The sequence below is a fragment of the Peromyscus californicus genome, unplaced genomic scaffold, assembly GCF_007827085.1.
Source record: "Peromyscus californicus insignis strain IS unplaced genomic scaffold, ASM782708v3 Scaffold_15__1_contigs__length_86483966, whole genome shotgun sequence".
NCBI lineage: Eukaryota > Metazoa > Chordata > Mammalia > Rodentia > Cricetidae > Peromyscus > Peromyscus californicus.
Window position 1 is genome coordinate 52,604,616 of NW_026294447.1, and position 23,451 is coordinate 52,628,066.

A 23,451-nucleotide genomic window follows, 5' to 3' on the forward strand; every position below is an offset into this window, starting at 1 on the left:
TTGACCAGTAAACAAAAATGAGGAAGAAGAAGGGGCTTTCTGCTTCCAGGGCATGTTTCCAGTGTCTGAAAAACTCCCAGTATGCCCTATGTCTTAAAGTTCCCATTACCTCCTTATAAGAATCAAAAAACAAACAGAAAAAAAACAAAAACTGTTTTTGGCTCTAATGAAAAGAGAAAATTAATTCTCTCCTTAACATTTAAAGTTATTTAAATTCTCACCAATACAATGTGGCTGAAGATTTAATGAGGTGACATTTTTGAGATGAAAAAGCTGTGAGAGTGAAAGTTTAAATAAAGTTAAAATTAACTTTCTTAAAAATTAAAATAGGATAGAAAATTCAAATACATAGTGAATAGTTGTACACCATCACTCTCCGAGTTCAGAAGAGAGAGATGAATGTATGAATTGCTTAGAGGTATACTGTTAGGTGTGTGGTCGGGGAGGAACTATCTACCACATGGTCTGCTGAGGTTCAAGATGGTGCCCCATCATACAACAAATGCAGTAATTATAGACAACATAGAAGAAAACTTCATTCCAGACTCGTGTGAGGAAACTGAAGGAACAATCTTCTGTTGAAGGCCTTTTGTTTGATTAATTGATTGATTGATTCATCTATCTATCTATCTATCTATCTATCTATCTATCTATCTATCTATCTATCTATTCTGACAGGGTCTCACTATGTAGCCTTGCTGGCCCGGAATTCACTATGCAGACCAGGCTGGCCCCAAACTCAGAGATTCACCTGTCTCTGCCTCCCCAGTGTTGGGATTAAAGGTGTATGCTGCCCCTCCCAGCTTTTAATTTTTTTGTTGTTGTTGTTTGTTTTTTTTGAGATTTATTCATTTATTTATTAATTTATTTGGGGTTTTTTTGTTGTTGTTGTTTTGTTTTGTTTTGTTTTTGGGTTTTTTTTTTTTGAGATGGTCTCACTGTTCCTGGCTGGCATGGAACTTACTTTATAGACCATGCTGGCCTTGAACTCACAGAGATCCACCTGCCTGTGCTATTTTTTAAAAAAAACTTTGTCAATATAATATACTGGATATAATTTATGCTATCTTCCATATTGCATCTAGGAAAGCTGGCTATCTGTTAAGACTTTCTTTTACCCAGTCTGGACCCCGTCATCAGTAGGAATGAAGTGCTGACTATGCGCTGCTCATCACTATGTTCTAAATGTTAGTTAGTCTCTAAAAGCATCTTTCAGACCTTTTTCTTTTTGTGGACTATCCAGTGCTGTCTGTCATTCTTCTGTGTGAAAACTAATTATTGTTATGTTGTACTTCAGATGATTAGAAAAATAACATATGTCCCAAAATCTAGATCAAATGATTTTGCTTGAATTTTGACAAATAGTTATAATAATTTTTTTTATTTAGCTGGATCATTTCCTGAAGTTTCTTTAAAATAGAAAATGAATAATTTATAAAGCTTAATATAATGTCCTAGTCATTAAAATTTCTATAGCTAACAGTAGTTTACAGGAGAAATTAGAATTGGTTTAATCATATTACTAGTATTTCTTTATTTAAATATTTTTAATTCTTTGAGAATTTCACACGGTGTATTTTAATTATATTCCCTCATAACCCCCATAACTTCTCCCATATCTACCCTGTACTTCTTACACCCATGGCTGCTTTCCTAACCAGATGGCATGCTCGGGGACAAGAGTGGGGCCCTGGGACCAGCTGGGCTAATCACTTGCTTTTCACTGGACTCTGCTGCAGGTTTGCTGATCTGACTTACTCTCCTCTACTGCTTATTGTGCAGGACAGAACTGACAAAGAGTGTGGTGCTCCCCGAGTTAATAGAACTCTCTGGGGATGAGAGTGGCAGTGTGCGGCTTGCTGCTTTTGAAACCTTGGTTAACATGCTTGACATGTTTGATACAGGTAAATCTGCATGTGCAGACATCTTTATTTCTGAAAGACTGTTTCCCATGTTTTATATTACTAATAAAGAGCAAAGACTAATTCAGCATTTTTTGTTTAGAATTTTATGATTCTTCTCTTTTGATGTCTTCCATGCTTCTACTCTTACCCTCCTGGAATCTAGTGCTGCTGTATATTTCTGTCTTCAAAACTTAACTGACATGTAGAAGTTGAATTTGTCTTGAGAAGTAGCCCTTAACTTCCTCAACTAACTGATGTTAAGTACTGATTGTAACATGTCTAAATGACTGTAACATGATTATAACATGCCTAAATGAATTCTTTTTTAATAATGTTTTAATGCCAGAAATCTGGTCATGGGAGGAGAAATTTGGAGTAGATAATTCAGTGGGAATGTGTAAGAAGGCATTTCTTGTTCTTCTGCAAACCAAGCCACAGAACAGCTAATTGCCCTACCAAGTGTGTACCCAGGCCTAGATCGGTGTCTAGTCCTACACAAGTAGTTCATTTGTGTATGTTAGCCACCATGACAAGGTAACACGGAGGGCTAGATGTCAAGACTGAGGGGTGAAAGTCAGTTGTGTAATTAGGACTGGATTCACTAGGTCTATCAACATTTTGTCTGAACTGGGAGGACCTCTGAAGATTATTGCAGTATAGACAACAGTATTTCAGAATGATCATTGAGGTAATATGATAAATCACAGGAGCAAAACTGCACATAATTGAATGAATCTTCTTGCCTCTAATATTGGGGGCACCAACAGGATCCAGACTGGAAATGTTGGCCTTGGTCTTTTCCCCTTCACTGCACTAGGTTCCATTGTCACAGACCTTCCTTTATTTCCTCCTGCTCTTCTCCTGGTGCTCTGATTCCAGCACCTCACTGGCCTTTCATGTCCACTTTCCTCTCCTGATTTGCCTCTAGTTTTCTTTTTTCCCTTCTTCTCTATTTTTGTCCTATATGACTTCTAGGCTTCGTGTAGTGTCCAGTTCAAATACATTTTCCTCTCATCTTTTCAAATTCTTTACATGAGAGCTTGGAAGGTTATTTAGAAGCTCACTCAATCCTGGCTGTTGTGCTAAAGTTTATTGGAACTTAGCTATGTTCACTTGTTTATATATTGTGTGTGGCTATTTTGGTGCTATGGGGACAGAGCTGGGTGGTTAGAACAAATAACCTGCAAAATCTAGATCATCTAGGAAACCTGCTTTCAGACCCCTACCTATGCCACTCTTTAAAATGGTGACCTCATTGTCTCATCATTTTGTGTGTTTGGTTTCTTTGCTGGTTTGTTCTTTAAGTTCTAAGACCATTTATTATTCTTCATCTAACAAAACTTCTCCCCCTTCATATAATGCTTGCTTTGTTAAGCAGTCAATATTGTATGGATTTCATTTGATAACAACTGAAGATAAGGCCCTGAATTGGGATGTAATAGCAGTTGTAATAGCAGTAACAGTCCTGCCCCTGTTACAGCTTCTTACTCATAAATACTGATGCACGTCTGATAACTTAATCAAACTGTGGGGGTTTTCAAGAGTGCCTGGAAGGGAGACTTAAATATTGCTAATCTGTCAGCAGCATATGACTTAAGTAGATATACTTAAAGAATAGGACAACTTCTAAAAGCCATCTAATTTTATGCTAAGTAAGAACATAAAATTAAGTAGACAGGTTACATTTCAAGTTGACTTTGATTTAAAAAATAATAGTTAAATGTGTCATGGGATGAATGAAAGAGAGAATTAGAAGTTTCCTGGGCCTGCCATCTTTCTATTTAAATTGAAAATGTTAGAATTCTTCTGGTGGTTCAGACTCAAGATCTCAGTCACCTTATTGTTTTAATTGTGATAACCCTATCTTCATTCCTCAGTGACTCCTTAGAAGTCCAAACTTAAAGTTTCTGGTGATCTCACCCCTTGTTGCCACTTCCTGTCACTGTTATCAAATATTTCTATCATTGTTAGTCCAACATAGACGTGTTTCTTCTGGAGGGTATATGTGTGTTAGTTTCCACATGGTAATGTGAGCAACTAGCTCTAAACTATATGTTGTTTTGTTTTGTCTTTCAGATGACAGAAGTCAAACTATACTCCCCTTAGTGAAATCATTCTGTGAAAAATCTTTCAAAGCAGATGAATCAATTCTTATTTCTTTATCTTTTCATTTAGGAAAGCTATGCCATGGACTCTATGGTATGTTACACAGGGCTTGCAAGACTAGTTGTTTTTCTCTCCTGCTCCTACTCACTTCAGTCAGTTCTTTACATGGAGCACTTGTTCTCAAGTGTGTGAAGTTTTATGGTAATGTAATTTAGAACGCATCTAGAAATGACATTTTCATGAATGGAACCTTGTTTGAAAGAGTCAAATAAGCATAGCCCTTGGAATTTCTGGGCATTTTGTATCTTTAAGTTGGAGTGTGCTAATAGGAGGTCAGGTATGTTAACTGCTGGTGTGTAGTGAGAATAACGTTAAAGCCATTTTTCAAATAATAAATATAGCATGTGACTAGTTCAGCTTAGAATGTAGACCAATACCCAAGAGTTGAGGTATTTGAACATACTCTTAGCTTACTGTAACCACGTAAGAATTAAGCTCTTATCTAGCATAGTAATATACTTTATGTGAATTGCAGACATCTGGTAATTAAAAAGTGTTTTATAATATTCAGCAGATTCTTAGTGCTAAGAGAACTGATGAACATGGAACCATTCTGTTAATTAATAGTATTTCTAGTCACTTTCACATCTTCCAGGCTAGGTGCTTAGGTTCCTTCTCTGTAGATACATATGCATTTTTCCTGCAGATTTTAAAACATTTACCATAAATAAACAGCAGTATTGTAAGTACAATCCTGATGATGATGATGTCTTAGTTCTCCACAAGCTGTGTGACTAATGTAGACATGATTCTTGTTTTCTATAGTTTGCATTTTTAAAATTAAAATATTATTATAAGGTGAAAAAATATGACCTGTTAGCTTTCTTCAGAGTAATTCTTTGCTCATTGCTATAATTACGAACCATCTGTAACCATTATGCCTAAAGATTTTGTTCTACATATGTTTTTATTGCACTTTGAATTTCTTTTTCTAAATTTTTGTTTACAATTGAAATGTTGGACACAGGTTTTACCTTTGTTTTAGGAATTTTCACTCCAGATCAGCACTTGAGATTTTTGGAATTTTATAAGAAACTTTGTACGTTGGGTTTGCAACAAGAAAATGGCCACAATGAAAACCAGATTCCATCCCAAATTGCAGAGCAGGAGAAGAAATATACTTCAGTACGAAAGAACTGTGCTTACAACTTTCCGGTAATAAAATACTTGTTTGTATTTACTGGGTGTGCTGATTATGACTTTAAAATATATGAGTAGAATGCATTAAAATATTTACATCTCTGACACCTGCTGTTTAACTGTATAGGAAGTATTCAGCAAATATTGGTGGAATTTATATTTCTGTATGTAAATCAGAATTATGTGCATGCATTTGGGTTTTACAAACATAATTTTTTATTAAATATGCTTAATAGGATATAATTTCAGTTTTAGTGAGATGATTATATTAGGTATTGATGCATGTTTTTCTCTCCTTCCCATTCATCTCCTTCCACCTCCACTAGGCCATGATTGTTTTTGTTGATCCTAAAAACTTCCACATGGAACTCTATTCTACATTCTTCTGCCTTTGTCATGACCCTGAAGTACCAGTCAGATACACTATTGCTATTTGCTTTTATGAAGTAAGTCTGAGAACACATGTTGATTCTGTCTGTGTATAGTAGATGCTGTTTTAATATTCTGTGTGCTGTATTTACAGACGTGCTATGAGATAGAGATTCCATAGCGCTTTCATGTTATAGTTTTAAGTCTTATTTTTGAATTCCCATAATTCTCTTCTCTTTTTAGTGTGTTTACAGAATCCATTTACATAAATACATTATATTCATTTACTCATTAACCTATTTTTCAGCATATCTAAACTTGAATACTTACTTTAAGGCAGACATTATGATAGCTATAATTTTATATGCTTTATCATATTTGTACTTTACCCTTATGTTTAAGTAGTTTTAGGGTAAATGGAAAATTGAGTAACAAATTATTTACATTTATTGCTTTTACTGTAAGTGAATTTTTATGAGCATTACTTTTAGTTTCAGTTGTATAACTTTCCATAAATTATGTTAAAAGTAAAACAAAGTTTTATGGTGAACATAATTAACTTTCATCTTTGAAGTTGAAATCAGGGGCCTGTTTCTCAGAGGATGGCAGTAAAAACACATGTATGTAACAGTTGCCAGGCGTATGTCCACCACTTGTCTCATTGCTGTGACAAAATACAGGACAAGAGCAGTTGAAGAAGAGGGTTGACTTTAGGTCTTAGGTCTGGGGCACAGTCCATCATGGTGGGGAAGGTCTGGTGGCAGGAACAGAAGGCAGCTGCCACTTGGAGTTCACAGGGAGCAGAGCAATAAATGCTGCTCCCAACTCCTCTTTTTTATTTAGTCCAGAATGGCAGGCCATGGATGGTGCTGCCTGTAATTAGAGTGTGTCCTAGTTTGCTTCTCTGCTGCTCTACTAAGTATCAGGACCAAAAGCAACTTGTGGGAGAGAAGGGTTTACGTGGTTACGATTCCATATCATAGCCCATCCCTGAGGGCAGTCGAGGCAAGAACTCAAGTAGAAGCTCAAAGCGGGAACTGTGGTGGAATGCTGCTTTCCAGGCTTGCTCTATGACTCTCACCTAGCTTTCTCACAGTTTGGGCTGGGCCTTCCCATATCCACTGTCAGCCAAGACAGTGCTCCATACATATACCCTAGGCTAGTCTAATCCAGGCAATTCCTCAGCTAAGCTCCTCTTCCCAGGTGACTTCCCAGGTTGACAGCTGAAGCTAATAATTAAGACAGTGTGGATCTTCCCACCTAAGCTAATCTAACCTAGAAATTCTCTCACAGATGGGTGTTGAAGTTTGTCTGCTAGAGGAAGTCTAGATCCTGTGACACTGACAATCAGTATTAACCATCACAATATATAAGCTATAACTTGTCAATTCAAAATAATCATGACAGCCTCTTTATAATAGATATAAAATTTTTTCTTTCCTTGTAAATGCTATAGTAAATTCTTATTGCCAGTAAGAATATTTCATCATCTTACTTGCATTGTACCCCATGTCAAAGCACTACTAGATTAGCTGAGAGAATGAAGGATATTTATAGCATCATTATAAATGTTATTTAAGCTTTTTCAGGCTGTTGAGTCATATTCTCTACTTCTTTAAAATAGCACTTTTCTGGGGTTAAGGAGATGGCTCAGTGTGTAAAGTGCTTGCCTGAGTGTGAAGATCAGTTCATATTCCATGTAAATCTTGGTGGGCATGGCAGCCTGTCTGTAATCCATGCCCTCAGGAGACAGAAACAGGGCATCTCCAGAGCAAGCTAGCTAGCTAAACTAGCTGAATCTGGAGCCCTAGGTTTAAGTGAGAGACCTTCGATATATAAAGTGGAGAGTGATCAAGGAAGATACCCAACATCAACTTCATGTGCCCACATACATGTGAATATGCACATACACATGCACACACCAAAACACATGCAAAAATGAATAGCAATGAAATAAAAATATAAAAAAATTACACTTTTCTGACATGGATGAAATCATAGTACAAAGTCTAGGAAGTCTTCCACTTAAATGATACGATTATTTAAAGTCATCCCAATGTTACACAGTTGTATCGTCTCTGTAAATTGACCCACAAAAGCTTAAGTTTGGAGGAGGAAAGGGCAGAATGTGCTTCCAGTGGCACTTGCAGGTTGTTGTTCGTTAGGTTGGTTACCATGCAGTTTTCAGAGAAAATTGCATGGGAGTGGACTCTGAGGATATCTAGGCAAATGTTAGTTTCTCTTATTGCCTTTGTTTAATCTTTGATTTTAGTTATAATTCATAGCAGACTAAACAACATGCACACACATCAGTATTTCTGTAAAAGGAGTCACTTTGGAAATGGTTGTTCTATGAATTTTATGAATGTCTAGTTTTCATATTCTCACAGTCATACCTAATGTGTGTAGGCTAAGAGTAATGTTCAGTTCCCTGAAACAAAGGGTTTATTTTATTTTGCCCTTTAAATAGTGAAAATTTCCCATTGTATTTACAGTTTTCTGATCTAGTGTTAAAGCTAGATTTGATAATTACTATATTGTAACTTTATTCTTATTTTTCAGAAAACGCCAGTTTGAAAATATTTTTAACAACTTAGAAACAACCCAAAGCCAAAGATCTTAAAGCACTTTCTTTACTCAGGCATCTTCCCATCCCCAACCCCTGCAAACAAACTGACCCAAGCCCAGGATAGTTTATCTTCTTTCCCACCCTTTAAAAGGCAGAGTACAAATGAGTGAACTCACCTTTGTGGGCTCTGAGTTTACTTCATGGGATGAAACCCAAAGCATTGGTCTAGACTGGTAGACTGTCAGTTCCTCTCAGACTGAGGACAGTCCCTGACAGGGATGAGGAAGACTGCCTTGCTGGGAGTCACTCCACCCCAATGTCACTAAAGGCCTTCTTCAGTCCAGTTTCTGTCACTGAGAAGCTTGAATGGGAGTGAGTGCCTGTATGCCTCGGCTATTCGTCAGACCCTTTGATTGTCCTAGGACTGACAGTGTGGATTAGAGGCGTCTGGGGGTTGTTACAGGCTGGTGCAGAAGTTCCAGAGGTGGTAATCTTATCCTTGGTACTTTCCCTCCCCACTTCTGCACATCTTGCCCTGTGGTCATACATACTAGCATGTTAGGAAACAGATCTAGGCAGCTCAGTTTACCAGAAATTGTTGTATTTGTGTTGTAACTTATTCTGTAGAAGGAATATTTAACAAGAATGTATTGAAAAATATGTATCTTAGCATTATATGGTTTCAAATCTGAGAGTTTTATTGTTATGTTTTAGGTATCTAAACTTCTGAATTCTGGAGTATATTTAATACACAAAGAACTGATAACACTATTACAAGATGAATCACTGGAGGTAATACAAGTCCCCACTCTGGTATTTACTTCTCTTATGTTAAGTCACACTATATCAGCACCCGTGTCACTGCATCACTGGGATGATCTTAGAAATTAGGACTTCCAGTACATCTGCTTTTAAAAGTGGAAGTGTGTGTTGTTTATTAAGGAAACTTGGGAAGCGCCAACAAGTAGACAAAAAAGAACCTTTAATTAAATCACCATTGATACTTTGTTACATTTTTTTCCTGATAAGTGTTGCATTTTTCTACTAGAGGTTCTGTTCACTCTTAATAATCATATCACATTTTGGATTTTTGCTAAGCATTTTTTGAGAGTATTTTACCTTGTACATAGACTCACAAAGATACTGAATTTCTTCCATCTGATGCTATGTTTGGCACATCCTATTCACCAAAATGACTGTTAGCCTGGGGGGACTTAGCTCATCACATGATACCTAAGGGTGTCACCTGATGTGACAGTTTTAAAGACATTACCTTTCTCCAGTTTAGATAAGTGGATGCTACAATTATTATTTTTTTAAATAGAAAATACTCCTAATGTTGTTTGGTCAAAAATATTTCTGTATATAAACTGAAGTGTGGAATTAACTAATTTAGAGGACAAATAATAACCATTATAAACACAATCAATATCTCTTTAAAAGGTACTAGATGCTCTTATAAATCACCTGCCAGAAATCTTGGAACTTATGTCTATTGGTGGAGAAAGCAGTGTTCAAGAAAATAAGGTAAATTTCATCTTTCAGAAAAGTTAGAAGTCTGTCATCTTATTGTACAGGGTGGTTGTGAGGAAATAGTGAAAGAATGTGTGAGAAACATTAAAATAGTGCTTGCCCTGGTGCTGGCCAGTGTTCGACCCTCTGTGTATTTGTCAGGACCCAGGAATGGCAGATAGTTCATCCCTAGCTGGCTTTAAAATTTACACGAGGGGTGTAGAGAGATGGCTTGGCAGCTGAGAGCTCTACTGCGCTTGTAAAGGGCCTGGCTTCCATGCCGGCTCCCTTATTGGGCACCTCATGATCACAGGTAACTAACTCCTGTCTCCAAAGGAATCCAGTGCCCTCCTATGGCCTCCTGCAGCACTGCATCCCTCCATCACCACACACACATGCACATAATTAAAAAATAAAGGTAAATGTATGTAAACAAGTTTGCATGAGTGTTATGCTATAGAAGGAAGGACAGGTTACTTTCCTAGTTCTGAGCCATATTTAGAAGGATTACTGTGAGATACCGACAATTAATTTGAAACAACTTAAGCTCTCAATTTCTGTCCTGTTATTAAGGAATTTGAAGGCCAAAAAGCCATAGGCACCACACACCTATGTTTTCCCAGATGGTGAAGTGATGCAGGAACGAAATCTTCCAAGTTACCCCACTCCTTTCCTCTCAGGCTATTTCTTGTGCTTCTGCTGTATGGAGTATGTAGAGTACTTGAAAAGTTCTAAAGGAAGGCCCTTTTCAAATATTTCAGTATTTCTAATCATTAAACTTACTGTTTTTACAATAAACATACAAGCAGCTAAATACAATAGCACCTGCTGCATAGCCATGCTGGTGCCTGTGAAGGCTGCAGCATGAGCTGCCCTCTGCAGCTACCACAATTCTTATTGTCTTTGGAATTTGTATTCATATTTTCAGTATTAATGATTATTACAAGTATAGCAAGTAGGACAAAGGGTAGGAATTTAGAAGGTCAAACTTGCCCAGAGTGATATGAAAGGAATTTTGCTCTAGTTAGAATTGTTGCCTTGGTAACCACCAAGGAAGAATAATAAGTCCTGGCTCTAGAGATTTCATTTCCTGGTGCCATAAATTTTACTCAAGCATTTTTTTCTTAACTATTTGATTCTGTGTGATAACTACTTCCTGGTGATAGCTGAGATGGCTTCTAAACTCCGAAGCCCTTCCCTGGTGTATGTTTCCATTACAGGCTGCAGTTGATGGCTTAGTCACCATCAACCTTGTATTTCTTTCCAGTTATCTTCTCTGCCTGACTTGATTCCTGCACTCACGGCTGCTGAGCAGCGAGCTGCAGCCTCTCTGAAGTGGAGGACCCATGAGAAGCTGCTGCAGAAATATGCCTGTCTGCCTCACATCATATCGAGCGACCAGATTTATTACCGTTTCTTACAAAGAATGTTTACCATCATGATGACAAATGTGAGCCCTCCATTTCCTCTGATTGTTTTGAACTTGGGATTAATTTTGTCATTACCAAATTCTTCACCTTTCTAAGACACACAAACCTTGGTTCCTGTCAGCTTGGAAGGAAGGGCAGCATTTCCGCAGGTCTCTGAGAGAGTAGTCAAGTCTCCTCTGCTTCCTTGATTTACCATTTGATCTTCTACCATTAGCTGCAGGGAAGTATGAACAGGACTCAAGTTGCACATACTCTTTGTCCACTCTCAGAAGAGTATGGATAGACTCACCTCACACTTCTGTGTTGTTTTCAGAAGCAGTGCATGGGTAGCCCAGTCTGCCCTCAATTTGATTATGTAGCTGAAGGTGACATTGGTTCTCCTGCCTATATCTCCCCAATGTTGGGAGTATATGTGTGTGGCACCATATTTAGTTTATGTGGTGTTGGGGATTGAACTCAGGGCCTCATGCATGCAGGCAAGTACTCAACCATCTGAGCTACATCTCCTGCCCTTTACCTCAGACTTGTTATAGTATTTCTGGAGAGAAAGGTTGACAGGACTCAGTAATGTCAACTGCAAAAGAACCTCTGCTTTGCTCTTCCTTCTGAATGTACCCACAATGTCAGCATCTCCTATCTGCCAGGCCTTTATTCCCAAGACCCCCAGCAGTCCCTGTTTGCGTGTGTTCTGTGTCTTTTATAGGGCCGAAGGACAGGTACACTGAACGTATGGATGCCTTAGTGTAGCTAGCCTATTCAAGTGAAGGAGTGACAACTTGCTGTCCAAACAACTGTATGAGAACCTCACGAAGTTGTCCACCTTTTATAACACTTCCAGAAAGGACTGTTGACCTGCAGTCCACTGTGTATACATGATGACATCCTAATAACAGTTTTGAAAGTTTTTTTGTTTTTTTTTAAACTGCAAGTATTGGGGATGTAGTTTAGCATTAGAGTACTTGAATAGCATGCATAAGGTCATAGGTTCAATATCCTGTAGCAGGGCAAAACCAACCAACCAAAAACCTTACGTATGTTTCTACTTTATAATCTGACCTAAAGTATCTTAACTTTTCATTTCATAAAAGGGAAATGAGGAATTCAAGAGTCATCTCCAAAATTCAAAAACAGTTTTAGTTTCAAAGATTTAGAAAGGAGAAAATATTATTGGTATTATTTTCAACTTAAAATAAGCAGCATAATATATTACCCACCACCCAACAAGTCCATCACACATAGCAATGGAAATCTGAGAAATCGAGGATTGTGCTGTAGATATAATAATCTTAAAAAGTGATTTGACAAGAGTAACCCTTGTCACTTTTGTATTTATTTATTTGTTTACTGTGTGTGCATATGTGTCTGTGTAAGGGCACACAGGTGCCATGACACATGTAAAAGTCAGGGACAACTCATGGAAGCTGTTCGGAGGCCGTTATCATTGATTTCTGTCCCAAATAGATATTTGTCTTGCATTATAAGACATATTACATGAGGCATAAACTGAGCATAAATTTCATATATCTTGTATATATGCATTTGAAATTCTGTCATACTAAACCAAATGAAAGAAGAGAGGAACAGGCTTTTATTTAGTTCACAGTCTGAAATTCATTTAAGCTCTATTATAGTTCTGCTTATGTACTGTTATTAAATTTTCAGCTCTAAACCGTAGAAGATTTTGTATTTATCAGTTACCAGTGTCACATAGCATAGTGCCCAGTAGAGTGGACACTTGTGTAGATGTAAGAGGGCACAACCAGCACCACTGTCTCTACACTACACAGCTGCTGTCCACTGCATGTCAAGAGAGTCCCACTACAGTAGTCTGGGTTTCAGTGATGGAATATTATAATATTGATAGGTAAGTCAGGATGGTGAACATGAGTTTACAATGGACACAGTAGACCTGGTTTAGAGATTTTCTTTAAGGTATTTGTTTTTTCCCTCTAATTTCCAGTAAAGGTAACTGGTTGAATTCATTTAGAATCAAGGCTCTGTATAGTGGTGTGATGGGAATCTGAAGGACAGAGGGTTTGGAATACTGGTAATGCAATCTGTCAGCTGGCTGGGTCCTTTTGCTTTGCTTGGTGGCACTCTTCAATATTAATACCCTTTTGTAGAGTTCTGGAACCTTTACGTCCACACTAAACATTACAGCTTTTGTGTAGGCATAGAAAATTTAGCTTCCTCAGCCCTGACAGTGAATAACATTGTACCTCCTGGGCTAAGATATTTAGTCTCCAGCCCTAGAAATGATGCCAGCCCCCAAATTCTTCAGCAATGTATCTAAACATGGATCTCTAAATTTCTGCGTTAAAAGTGGTACAGTTTTGGTGATGTAATTGGCACGTGGTATGCTCCTGGAAATGTTTGTTGGATGTGTAGAAATAGTAATATTCCACTGGCTGAAAGGATGGTGGCTGAGGAACATGTCATTTAGAATGAGGTGGCAGGGAAATGATAGTCTAACGTGGATGATTTGGATGTGACTATGAGATTGAATTAGCTTGTGATGTCTATCTTATTTCCCTGAGTGACATTAACATAAGGTAGCAGAGATGCCTCTAGAAGGGTGTGAGCTCAAGGTTTGAAAGACCATGAGAACTTCTCATTTAGCCAATTGCTAATTGATTTGGATTAATTGTTGAGAACATATCTTAGGGTAGTGTAATTGTCTTTCCTGTTTTATTTCTTTAAGAATGTCTTACCTGTCCAAAGAGCAGCTGCACGAACTCTGTGCATTTTTCTACGATATAATCGTAAACAAGAGCAGAGGCATGAAGTCATTCAAAAATTAATTGAACGTAAGTAATAATTTTTGAAAAAAGTCACTGAAGTAGTGACCTTAATTATATCTGCAATGCTTTGTATATCATTTTTCGAAGATAAAATAGGCTGATGGTGGTGAATATCTGATAAGTGCTTTTAGTTGAATTTTGTAGGTTAATTTGTGTTTATCTTGGAAATCTTTATGTCATGATCAAAATTTTCATAGATGAGAATAGTATTTAATCAGAGCTCTCTTTTGTGAATTCCAACACTTGAGAAATTTAAATATATAAATGTATGTTGAAAGGCTAATTTCTACCTTGATGAAATAGCATTTGAAACTAAAGCATAAATAGAATATTTTTTAAATCTAGTAATTTATTTTATAATACTGTTTTCAATATTAATTGAATGAACAAAATGTGGGCTTATAATTCTTTCTTGAATGGTGTTGACAGCACATATTAATGTGAAGCTAGTGAGCTGTTAGGATTTGACTGAATTTAGAAACTAGGTTAACACATGTAAATTTTTTGTGATTTGTTAAGGGCTAAAAATCACGGCAAAAATCTTTAAGTTGTTAATTCTGGTGGCAAATATATACATTTTTAGTGAATTTATTAGTCATCAAACACTTACTTTAACTAGAATTATGCTTAAATATTTTTTAATAAAACTACTATCCAGCACAGACAAGGAAGAGGATTTCCTGACTGTTAGAATTCACCATACTAATCATGAACCACCACTTTTCAGGAAAAAAAAAAATACTTTTGTAAAATTGTATTTAAGGAAAATTATGCTCAGTATATTTGGATTTTTCATTTTATGGCCTGTTTAATTCTGTTTTCATTTTGCAGTAGTAGTAGGGACTTAAAATTTAAAGTAAGTCTCATTTTTAAAGCTTCAGTTTGGTGCCGGGCGGTGGTGGCGCACGCCTTTAATCCCAGCACTCGGGAGGCAGAGGCAGGTGGATCTCTGTGAGTTCGAGGCCAGCCTGGGCTACCAAGTGAGTTCCAGGAAAGGCGCAAAGCTACACAGAGAAACCCTGACTCGAAAAACAAAATTAAAAAAAAAAAAAAAAAAAAAAAAAAAAAAGCTTCAGTTTGGTTTTAAGTATTAAGAATTTTGCCTTTGCACACTTATGTAAAAATGAGCTCCTTAGTTAGGGGTAAGGGCTCGTGAGTCCCTATACCTTCCATACTAGAACACTGACCTACAGCTGTTAGATGCTATGTGCATATAACACATATTACAAATCGTGTCAGTTTACATATGACTTTATTCACATCAGGCATTTTTAAGGAAACAAAAAGAGAACAGTTAGTTTAGTTTGAAAGGCCTTAGAGGGTTTGCAGACTGTGTTTGAATTGGTTTAAGTGTGTCCACCCACTCAGACTGTTTTCCAGGTTTCAGTAAGATACTGTCTACAGGGTACTTAGCATATAGGCAATAGTCAAACATAGTAACTGTAGTTACTCAGTCATCACAGTTCATCAATGAGTACTGAATTTATCCAGTGTTAATAAAACCTTTTCCTAGTAAATATTGTAGTCTACAAACCTAGAGTATATAATGACTATTTTCTCTTATCTATTGTATTTGTTAAATAAATTGTAGGTAGAATGAAACTTTGCATACATTTTTGGTGTTTAGCTTTGTAATATATAATTTCATGTAGGGAAAATTAGGTTATGGTATTTTTGTTGTTTGTAGAGTTGGGCCAAGGGAAGAGTTATTGGAATAGACTTCGGTTTTTGGATACCTGTGAATTTATCATAGAGATCTTTTCCAAATCATTTTTCTGCAAATATTTCTTTCTACCTGTTATTGAACTAACCCATGACCCTGTAGCAAATGTCAGGTACGTATTGCTCTGCAAGGTTTGAAAATGTTGCATTTCTCATGTGTCCTTTGTGGTAAATGTTTGCAAACTCTTTTTCTTAGTTAATTAAGTCAAGTGAGGAATTGATGCTTGCTTTCAGAGTCTTAGTAGTTGTTTTTGAAGGTTGACTTAACAGTCACACATTTATGGGATACAGCATATATGGATATTAGATGTAGCAATAATATCAGGATAGTTAGCATTTTTACTTCCTTAAATATTTGTCATTTCCATGTGCCCAGAGCCTTCAGCCGACTCTTCTACTTATTTATAAAATATAGAATGAGTTGTTGTGAACTGTAGTTACCCACTTTATTACAAAGGTTATAAGATATTCCTCCTATATTAACTGAATTTTGGCACCCTTTGCTTACCTCCTTCCAACCTTCCTTCCTTCCTTCCTTCGTTCCATCCTTCTACTTGCTAATGATGGAACAGTGGTTCTACTAGTCACCTTTTCGGCTTCCACATCTGACATGCCGTACTTATCTCTCTGTGCTGACCTTCTCTCTCTTTATGGGACGCTTCCTGCTCCATCTGTGTTGCAGCAGTGTTTCACTCTTTGTTAGAACTGTGTTTATATTATAGTATGGGTAGACATCTCAGTTGGCTTCATAGCCTGGTTGGTAATAGTCTTGGGATAAAAATCTCAATCTCTTAACTGATATCTCAGATCTTTTTTTAAATTTATTTTTAAAATTTATTTATTTAAAAAAAAGGTTTTTTTTTTTCATTTTACATACCAATCCCAGTTCCGCCTGCCCGCTTCTCCCACCCCCCACTCCTCCCCCATCCCACCCCCCATCCACTCCTCAGAGATGATAAGGCCTCCCTTGGGGAGTCAACAAAGTCTGGCATACTAAGTTGAGGCAGGACCAAGCTACTTCCTCCTGTGTCAAGGCTAGCTCAGATCTTTTGTCTTACTGGGTAGAGCATGCACAAGTCAAAGCCAGCCTGCCAGGCTGGATGAGTAATTATTATTAATATGATAAGATCCTTAAAAAGTATTTCTTACTAAAAGTGATAGTCCTTATTTTCAAGAACTTTATAATCTTGTGGGCCCATGAATCAAAATGTTTTCCAGATATACTTTGGGTAATAAAGAGTGAATTATGTTTTGTGTGCTTTTCTACACAAATGTTTTAACATTTAATTTACTGCGTTTAGACACCATCAAGGCTGGGAAAATCACATTGATATTGAGGAGCCTTCTCCTCGGTGGCCAGAAGTGAAGTAATTTCTCTGGAGTGGACTTGAGGGTTCTTAGTTACAATGTCTCCAGTATCTGTTCTGAATAGTGATTGAGATGGAGACCACAGTGTTGAGAATCTCAGAGAAGAGCTTCTTCACCTTTCAGATGCACAGAAGCAAGGGCTCCTGTGTAGAAAAAGCTCTTGAGTCAGGCGGTGGTGGTGCACGCCTTTAATCCCAGCACTCGGGAGGCAGAGCCAGGAGGATCTCTGTGAGTTCAAGGCCAGCCTGGTCTACAGACCGAGATCTAGGACAGGCACCAAAGCTACACAGAGAAACCTTGTCTCAAAAACAACCAACTAACCAACCAACCAACCAACCAACCAACCAACAAACTAACTAACAAACAAAAAAACAGAAAAAGCTCTTGGCTGAAGGTCTGCCCAGACAGCATCCTGGAAACCTTAGCAATGGGACTTAGCTGCCTTAAGATTTGCAAAAGAAACACCTGGAGAATTAACCTGTAGAACACATGATGAACAAATGAATCCACTAGCTGTAAGATAGACAACTGCCTACCATCCCTCCCCAGAACTAGACTAAAAAGAGGGAGAGTTGGAGTTTAACAAAGCCAAACCTCTCATTGGCAACCTTCTCTTGGGAAGGATTCCTTCACTCTCTTAGATATCTGCTCACCTCCCTGGCATTCTGTAACCTCCTTGTTTCTTCTTTTCTCAGCTGATCTAGACAGTGGTAGTGCCTTAGTGTGTTTCCCATTTCTCCTCATCTCTCTCCTCCTCTTCTCTTATTATGCTAGTGATCTCTCCAGTCCCATGCTTAAATTACCATTTTCATGCATTCTTGACTTTATCTCTTGCAAGGACATCCTGGACAACATGCTTACTGAGCTAGCTGCATATTTATAATTCCCATAGAATATCTAATGGGCATCCCAGACTTAATCTGTCTAGCATTCAGTACTGGCTCTGCTTTGTTTGCATCTCTTCCTTCTGCAGTCTTCTGCATCTCACTAAGCAACTGGTTCATCTTCCCACTGCCCAGGCCTAAACCTAAAACCTTTTTTCTCTGTCATCCCATCTGCAGTCCCTGAGGCCACTCTGCTGGTCACAAAAGACATACGGAGAGCAGGCTTCTCTGGGTACCTCTGCTGCTCCTTCTGGCCTAATGCACCATTAGCTCTTACTTGGGATTTTCCCCATTGCTTCTCTTTCCTCCTTAACCATTTACAGTCTAATCTCAAAACAGCAGATGATAACTAGGAAAGTTGTTAGGTCACTTTATTCCTCACTCATACCCTTCAGTGCTTCTCATTGCATTTGAAATAGAAGCCAGGCTCTGTACAGTGGCCCACAAGGCCCCACATGAACTGGGCCCCTTGTCACCACTCAGGTCTCCTACTAAGCTCATCTGTGTTCTAGTCTGTCTTGAGGCTAGTTTGCTAATTCAGAGTATCACTAGGCAAGCCTTCCTTCTTGGCCACAATGCTTTTCCAGATACTTGAGTGTCTTGCTCTCTGATTTTCTAGGTCTTTCCTTGAATACCATATTTTCAGTGAAAACATTACTAACTTCTCTAATACTGCCTTCTAGACTGACTCACCACTTTCTGGCTGACATTTTCTTTATATGCATTCTGTTTTCCATGTCCCATATTGGAATGCAAACCCTGGAAGAATGGAGGATTTTGTTGGTTTGGTTCAATTTTGTGTCTTGGCATCTAGAATAATGAATACCTTCTAACTAGTAGGCACTCCACACATATTTGTTGCATGGACAATTGAACTCTGAGCTTTTCTAAAGCTTGAACTTTTTCAGTTGCACATTCCTATTATTGTTAGTTATTATTAAGCTCCCTGTAAATACAGAATGAAACTTTGCTACCTGCTGCCCAAAGTGAAATCAGCTCTGAAGATTCCTGCAGACATGCATCTCCTCCAGCAGTTAGAAATGTGTGTGAGAAAACTCCTGTGTCAAGAAAAGGATAAAGATGTCCTCGCTATTGTGAAAAAAGTAAGTGTCTCTCCTGCTCTGAAAACACGTTTATTGCAGTGTGCCAGTGTTAACTTCGGCTTCCCTACCTTACCTTAATAGGGTAATAGTCTGCAAGTGTGGTAAGAATGACTAAATGGCAGATGTATTTGCTAATGCCGGGTACACCAGTTCCTTTGAAGGGCATTTCTAAAGGGTAATCATTTTGTTGCTAGCAGTATGAGTTCCTTGTGGGCGAGCTGAGCACCTGCAAGGTGTTTGTGAACCTAGCTCAAATGATGACCAATACCTCATTCACTAGATTTTATTTACAAGTGATCACAATCGAACTGGCAGTAAAATTGAGGAAGTTATGTTTCTAGAAGTATGTGGGAAGACCCCTCAGAGTGAGTTCAGTGCGCTGCCTGGCTTTGTAAAGGCCCTAGAGCTATATTTGAGAGTATTTGAGAAATACTTGGTTGATTGTGTTTCATTACTGGTGAATCAACTGTAATCTCTAATAACTGGCTGCTGAGAACATGCCAATAGGTGGTGGAACCAGCATCCTGGAGCTCTGGCATCACCCAAGCACATCTCTTTCCAAACACTCTGACTTTATGCCGTATGATTTGCTCTAGCATGAGGATCTGTTATGTAGATTGGTTGGAAATGTTGGAAAACTAAGATAGTAAAAAATTTGGGTTAGTAACATCAAAGCTTAAAATGCTTCAGCTTTCAAAAACTGCACTTAATATGTAACTGACAATGTTATATGATTAATAAAAAGATTATTAATGGGTGTGACTTTGGAACACAGTTTTTGAATGTATATTGATGGTGAAAGATTAGCTTATTAATATCATAGTGTAAACTCTTCTCTTTGAACCCCTGGGGAAGGGGTTTCTTTGAGAAATACTTGGTTGATTGTGTTTCATTACTGTTGAATCAACTGTAATCTCTAAAAACTTTCCTTGTAGACAGTATTGGAGTTGGACAGAATGGAAATGTCTATGGATGTGGTAAGTACACTCTACCTTATAGTAAAGAGATATTTACAGTCAGCAAGAAGTTGTCACCAATGATTGACAATGCCATTTAAAATTTTAAACAGTTTCAGAAAAAAAATTATGAGAAAGATTTGTTGGATCAAGAGAAAGAAAGAGAAGAACTGATGTTCTTGGAAATGGTATGTTGTTTCCTCCACATACATCCTTCTGATTAGCGTTAGCTGGCCTTTGACAGTAAACCTAGAACCAATTTATTTTAGTTTTATATTGTTCCATATTTCCTAAAAGACTGAAGAAAAATCTTGATCCTGAACTTTTATCTTTTATAAATTGGAAGAAAAATTACAATTGAGGGTGTTTAGGACAATGAGTTTCTTAAGTGAAACTAGTGCCTGTGTAACCACATGTATTCAGTCCTTGTTGAGCCATTCCCACCTGCCCCCGGCACTCCATCCCCAGCATCCATTGAGTGAGTTTCTAGCACTAGATTGATCATGTTTCCTAGAACTCATAGGGCTTTAAATATCCCTGATGCCAGATACTAAGCAGCTTTGTGTTTGTTTATTGGCCATACAATCTTGCTTTTTATAAGATCTATTTTGAGAATTTAAAGTAGGTTGTGTTCATGTTGTTATTAAGAGCTCTTTTGTCACATGCTCATATTGTGAATATTTTCTTGAACTCTGCCTTCTTTTGATGTATTTAACAGTCTTTAGAAAGTTTTAATTTTGATGTTCATTTTATTCTTTAAAAGGACTTATTTTTAAGTGTGTGTGTGTGTGTGTGTGTGTGTGTGTGTGTGTGTGTGTGTGTTGTATGCACATAAGTGTGATTTCCCTTGGAGGCCAGCAGAGGGCATCAGACCCCTGGGGCTGGAGTTGTACGTGGTTATGAGCCACCTACTGTGGGTGCTGAGAACCAGACTCAGGTCCTCTGCAACGGTCACAAGTACTTTAGCTACTGAGTCATTTCTCCAGCCCTCTAGTCCAACTTATTAAGCCTTTCTTTTATGATTGTTGTTTTCTTTAAGAATCCTTGTCTGTTTGATTTTCTGCAATGCTTCTACAAAGTTTAGTTTTGAATTTTACCCTTAGGTCTTTGCCCAATTTTAATTTAATTTTCAGATCTTTTGATTACTAGCTGTTTTGGCTCCACTTATCAAAACCCCTTCTCCTCCACTGAATTGCCTTCCCACTTTTCACAGGTGTCAGTCATCCCTGGGTCTCCCGGCTCCCTGTTCTGCTCCACTGATTTGTGTGTCTGCTTTTTTAGGCAATACCAACTTTTTTTTTTTTAAGATTTATTTATTACATATACAGTGTTCTGCCTGCATATATGCCTGTAGGGCAGAAGAGGGCACCAGATCTCATACAGATGGTTGTAAGCCATCATGTGGGTGTTGGGAATTGAACTCAGGTCCTCTCCAGCCCCCAGGCAATACCAACCTGCTTTCATACTGTTTAACTGTAGGAATTTTTAAAATCAGGTAGGGTATATTTTTAAACTTTTTAAAAAGAATTTATTTATTTTATGCTTTGGCCAGTGTAGGACCTCTGGATTTTGACAAAAGGTTGAAACCCAGTTTGTCAATTTTTATTTACCAAAAGCTTCTTGGCATTTTAGTTAGTGTTGTGTTAACTGGGGTTATTCTAGGGGCTGGAGGTGTAGCTTAGTGTGCGCAAGGCCCAGGGTTCCATTTCCAGCACCAGCAGAGCAGAAACAAAGTGTCAGAACAAGCATCAAGACAAAGAGAACTTGAGCTTTTATTAACTTTTTTAGTTAGCCTACAAGATAATGGTTTTCATAATGATATTTTTATACATGTGCAGCATTGTCTTTTGTACATACTCATCTCCCTACCAGATCCATTGGGAACACAGGCAGGAAGGCAGGCCTACCACAGTGAAGTGGGGAAAGCTCTGCTGTAGCTGTCAGGTGCTGCCTGATGACATTTGTAGCTTTTGGATTGGTGGAAGCTAGTGTCCGTTAAAGCATGATTCTTTTTTATTTTTAGTTGTGTGTTGTGTATGTGAGTGCAAGTGTCCACAGAGACCAGAGTCAGATCCCCTGGAACTTGTTGCAGGCGCTGTGAGTCACCCACGATGGGTCCTCTGCAAGAGCAGTACTTGTTCTTAGCCACTGAGCCACCTCTCTAGTCCCCTAAAAATACATTTCAAAGGTTTTTCCTGATAGTTAAAAGATGTTAAAACAAATACAGCAGTGGGCAGTGGATGCCTGTTTAAAGGACTAAAGCTAGTCCAGGCCAATTTGATTCTGTCACTCTCTCCATAATCACAAGCTGATGGTCAGTCAGCCTTGCAGAATCTTCAGTGTGGAACTGAGGTCTTTAGTTTATACTCCTTTTTTTCTATATATCATGTGTCAATAAGATATTTTAAATATGTTTGGTATACTTTTCCCTTTCCTCTCAGTCTTTTGTTTTTTGTTTTTTGAGACAGGGTTTCTCTGTATAGCCTTGGCCATCCTGGAACTTGCTCTGTAGATCAGCCTGGCTTTGAATTTACAGAGATCTGTCTGCCTCTGTCTTCCGAATGCTGAGATTAAAGATGTGCACCACCACTGCCCAACAAAGGCCTCTCAGTCTTTTTAAAGAAAAATATTTTGTTGTTTGCCTAATAGGAATTGAAATAACCATAAACAATGCTCTGTTGATGAGAACCAGTGAACACCTTGTAGGAAATACATGCTCATTGTAGAGTGAAGCCAAAGTCATTGGTTTAGTTGAACAAACTCCCAAGAGAAATGTTCTGTGATATAAAATACCACATATTAAAACAACAGCAACAACAGCAAACCTTTGAATTCTGTACCAAAGGGAAGCCCCATTTTTTAAAGGCATTTTTTGTGAGGTATATTTGTATCTCTGAAGCCAAGAGTCATTTTCCCCAGAACAAGCTCCCAAGCTGCACCTGTAACACAACACTGTGTCCCAACAGGAACAGCTAGAGAAGGAGAAGCATCAAAATGATGGGCGGTCGAGTGACAAAAGCTTTGAGAAGAAACGTAAGTGGTTCTGTGTCTTCTCACTTAGTTACAGGGTTAACATTGGGTGACTGGGGAAATCTAGGGCATTCTTGTTAATACAGTAATTTAAGAATACATGCAAAAGGAAGCTCAAGAGCAACTTTGTTGGTTTTCAAAGAAAAATCTTGGAGTAGACAAGCTGCTAATCTAGGTGGCTGCCTGGAGGAGGAAGATAGGGAAGAGAAAGAAAAAGCCATGAGTTAAGCTGGAATGGAGGACAGGAAAGCATCTGGTGGGGAAGGGAGCATTAGAGTGAAGCCCAAAGCATTAGGAAAAGCATGCTGAGAAAAGCAGACCTCTGAAGCTGCATTCCTGCAGCTCTCTGTAAGCAACTGCACAGAAGCCAGGAATTCTGGGAAGGAAAGTAAATCATTAAAGGGATTGTTATTCCTCCCTTCTCCATATCAAGGCAAATCCACCTTCCTAAAGCATGATGGTCCTTTAGCCAGGTTTTTGACCAACCGAACTGGACT

General features: G+C 38.1%; 1 protein-coding gene across 8 annotated transcripts in view; it reads left to right on the forward strand.

The window, feature by feature from the left end:
- Ppp4r4 (protein phosphatase 4 regulatory subunit 4) overlaps positions 1-23,451 on the forward strand; it is an 89,080-nt gene that overhangs the window by 55,863 nt on the left and 9,766 nt on the right. For 5 of the 8 annotated variants that reach the window (XM_052738857.1, XM_052738859.1, XM_052738863.1 and 2 more), the window contains 13 exons: positions 1,783-1,904; positions 3,981-4,103; positions 5,056-5,225; positions 5,537-5,656; positions 8,863-8,940; positions 9,592-9,675; positions 10,928-11,110; positions 13,792-13,897; positions 15,579-15,726; positions 18,824-18,968; positions 19,904-19,945; positions 20,038-20,112; positions 22,891-22,957. In XM_052738857.1, coding sequence (XP_052594817.1) covers positions 1,783-1,904; positions 3,981-4,103; positions 5,056-5,225; positions 5,537-5,656; positions 8,863-8,940; positions 9,592-9,675; positions 10,928-11,110; positions 13,792-13,897; positions 15,579-15,726; positions 18,824-18,968; positions 19,904-19,945; positions 20,038-20,112; positions 22,891-22,957 — 1,463 coding nt within the window. The remainder of the gene's footprint in view (positions 1-1,782; positions 1,905-3,980; positions 4,104-5,055; positions 5,226-5,536; positions 5,657-8,862; positions 8,941-9,591; positions 9,676-10,927; positions 11,111-13,791; positions 13,898-15,578; positions 15,727-18,823; positions 18,969-19,903; positions 19,946-20,037; positions 20,113-22,890; positions 22,958-23,451) is intronic. The other 3 variants (XM_052738860.1, XM_052738861.1, XM_052738858.1) reach the window with 2 other exon arrangements.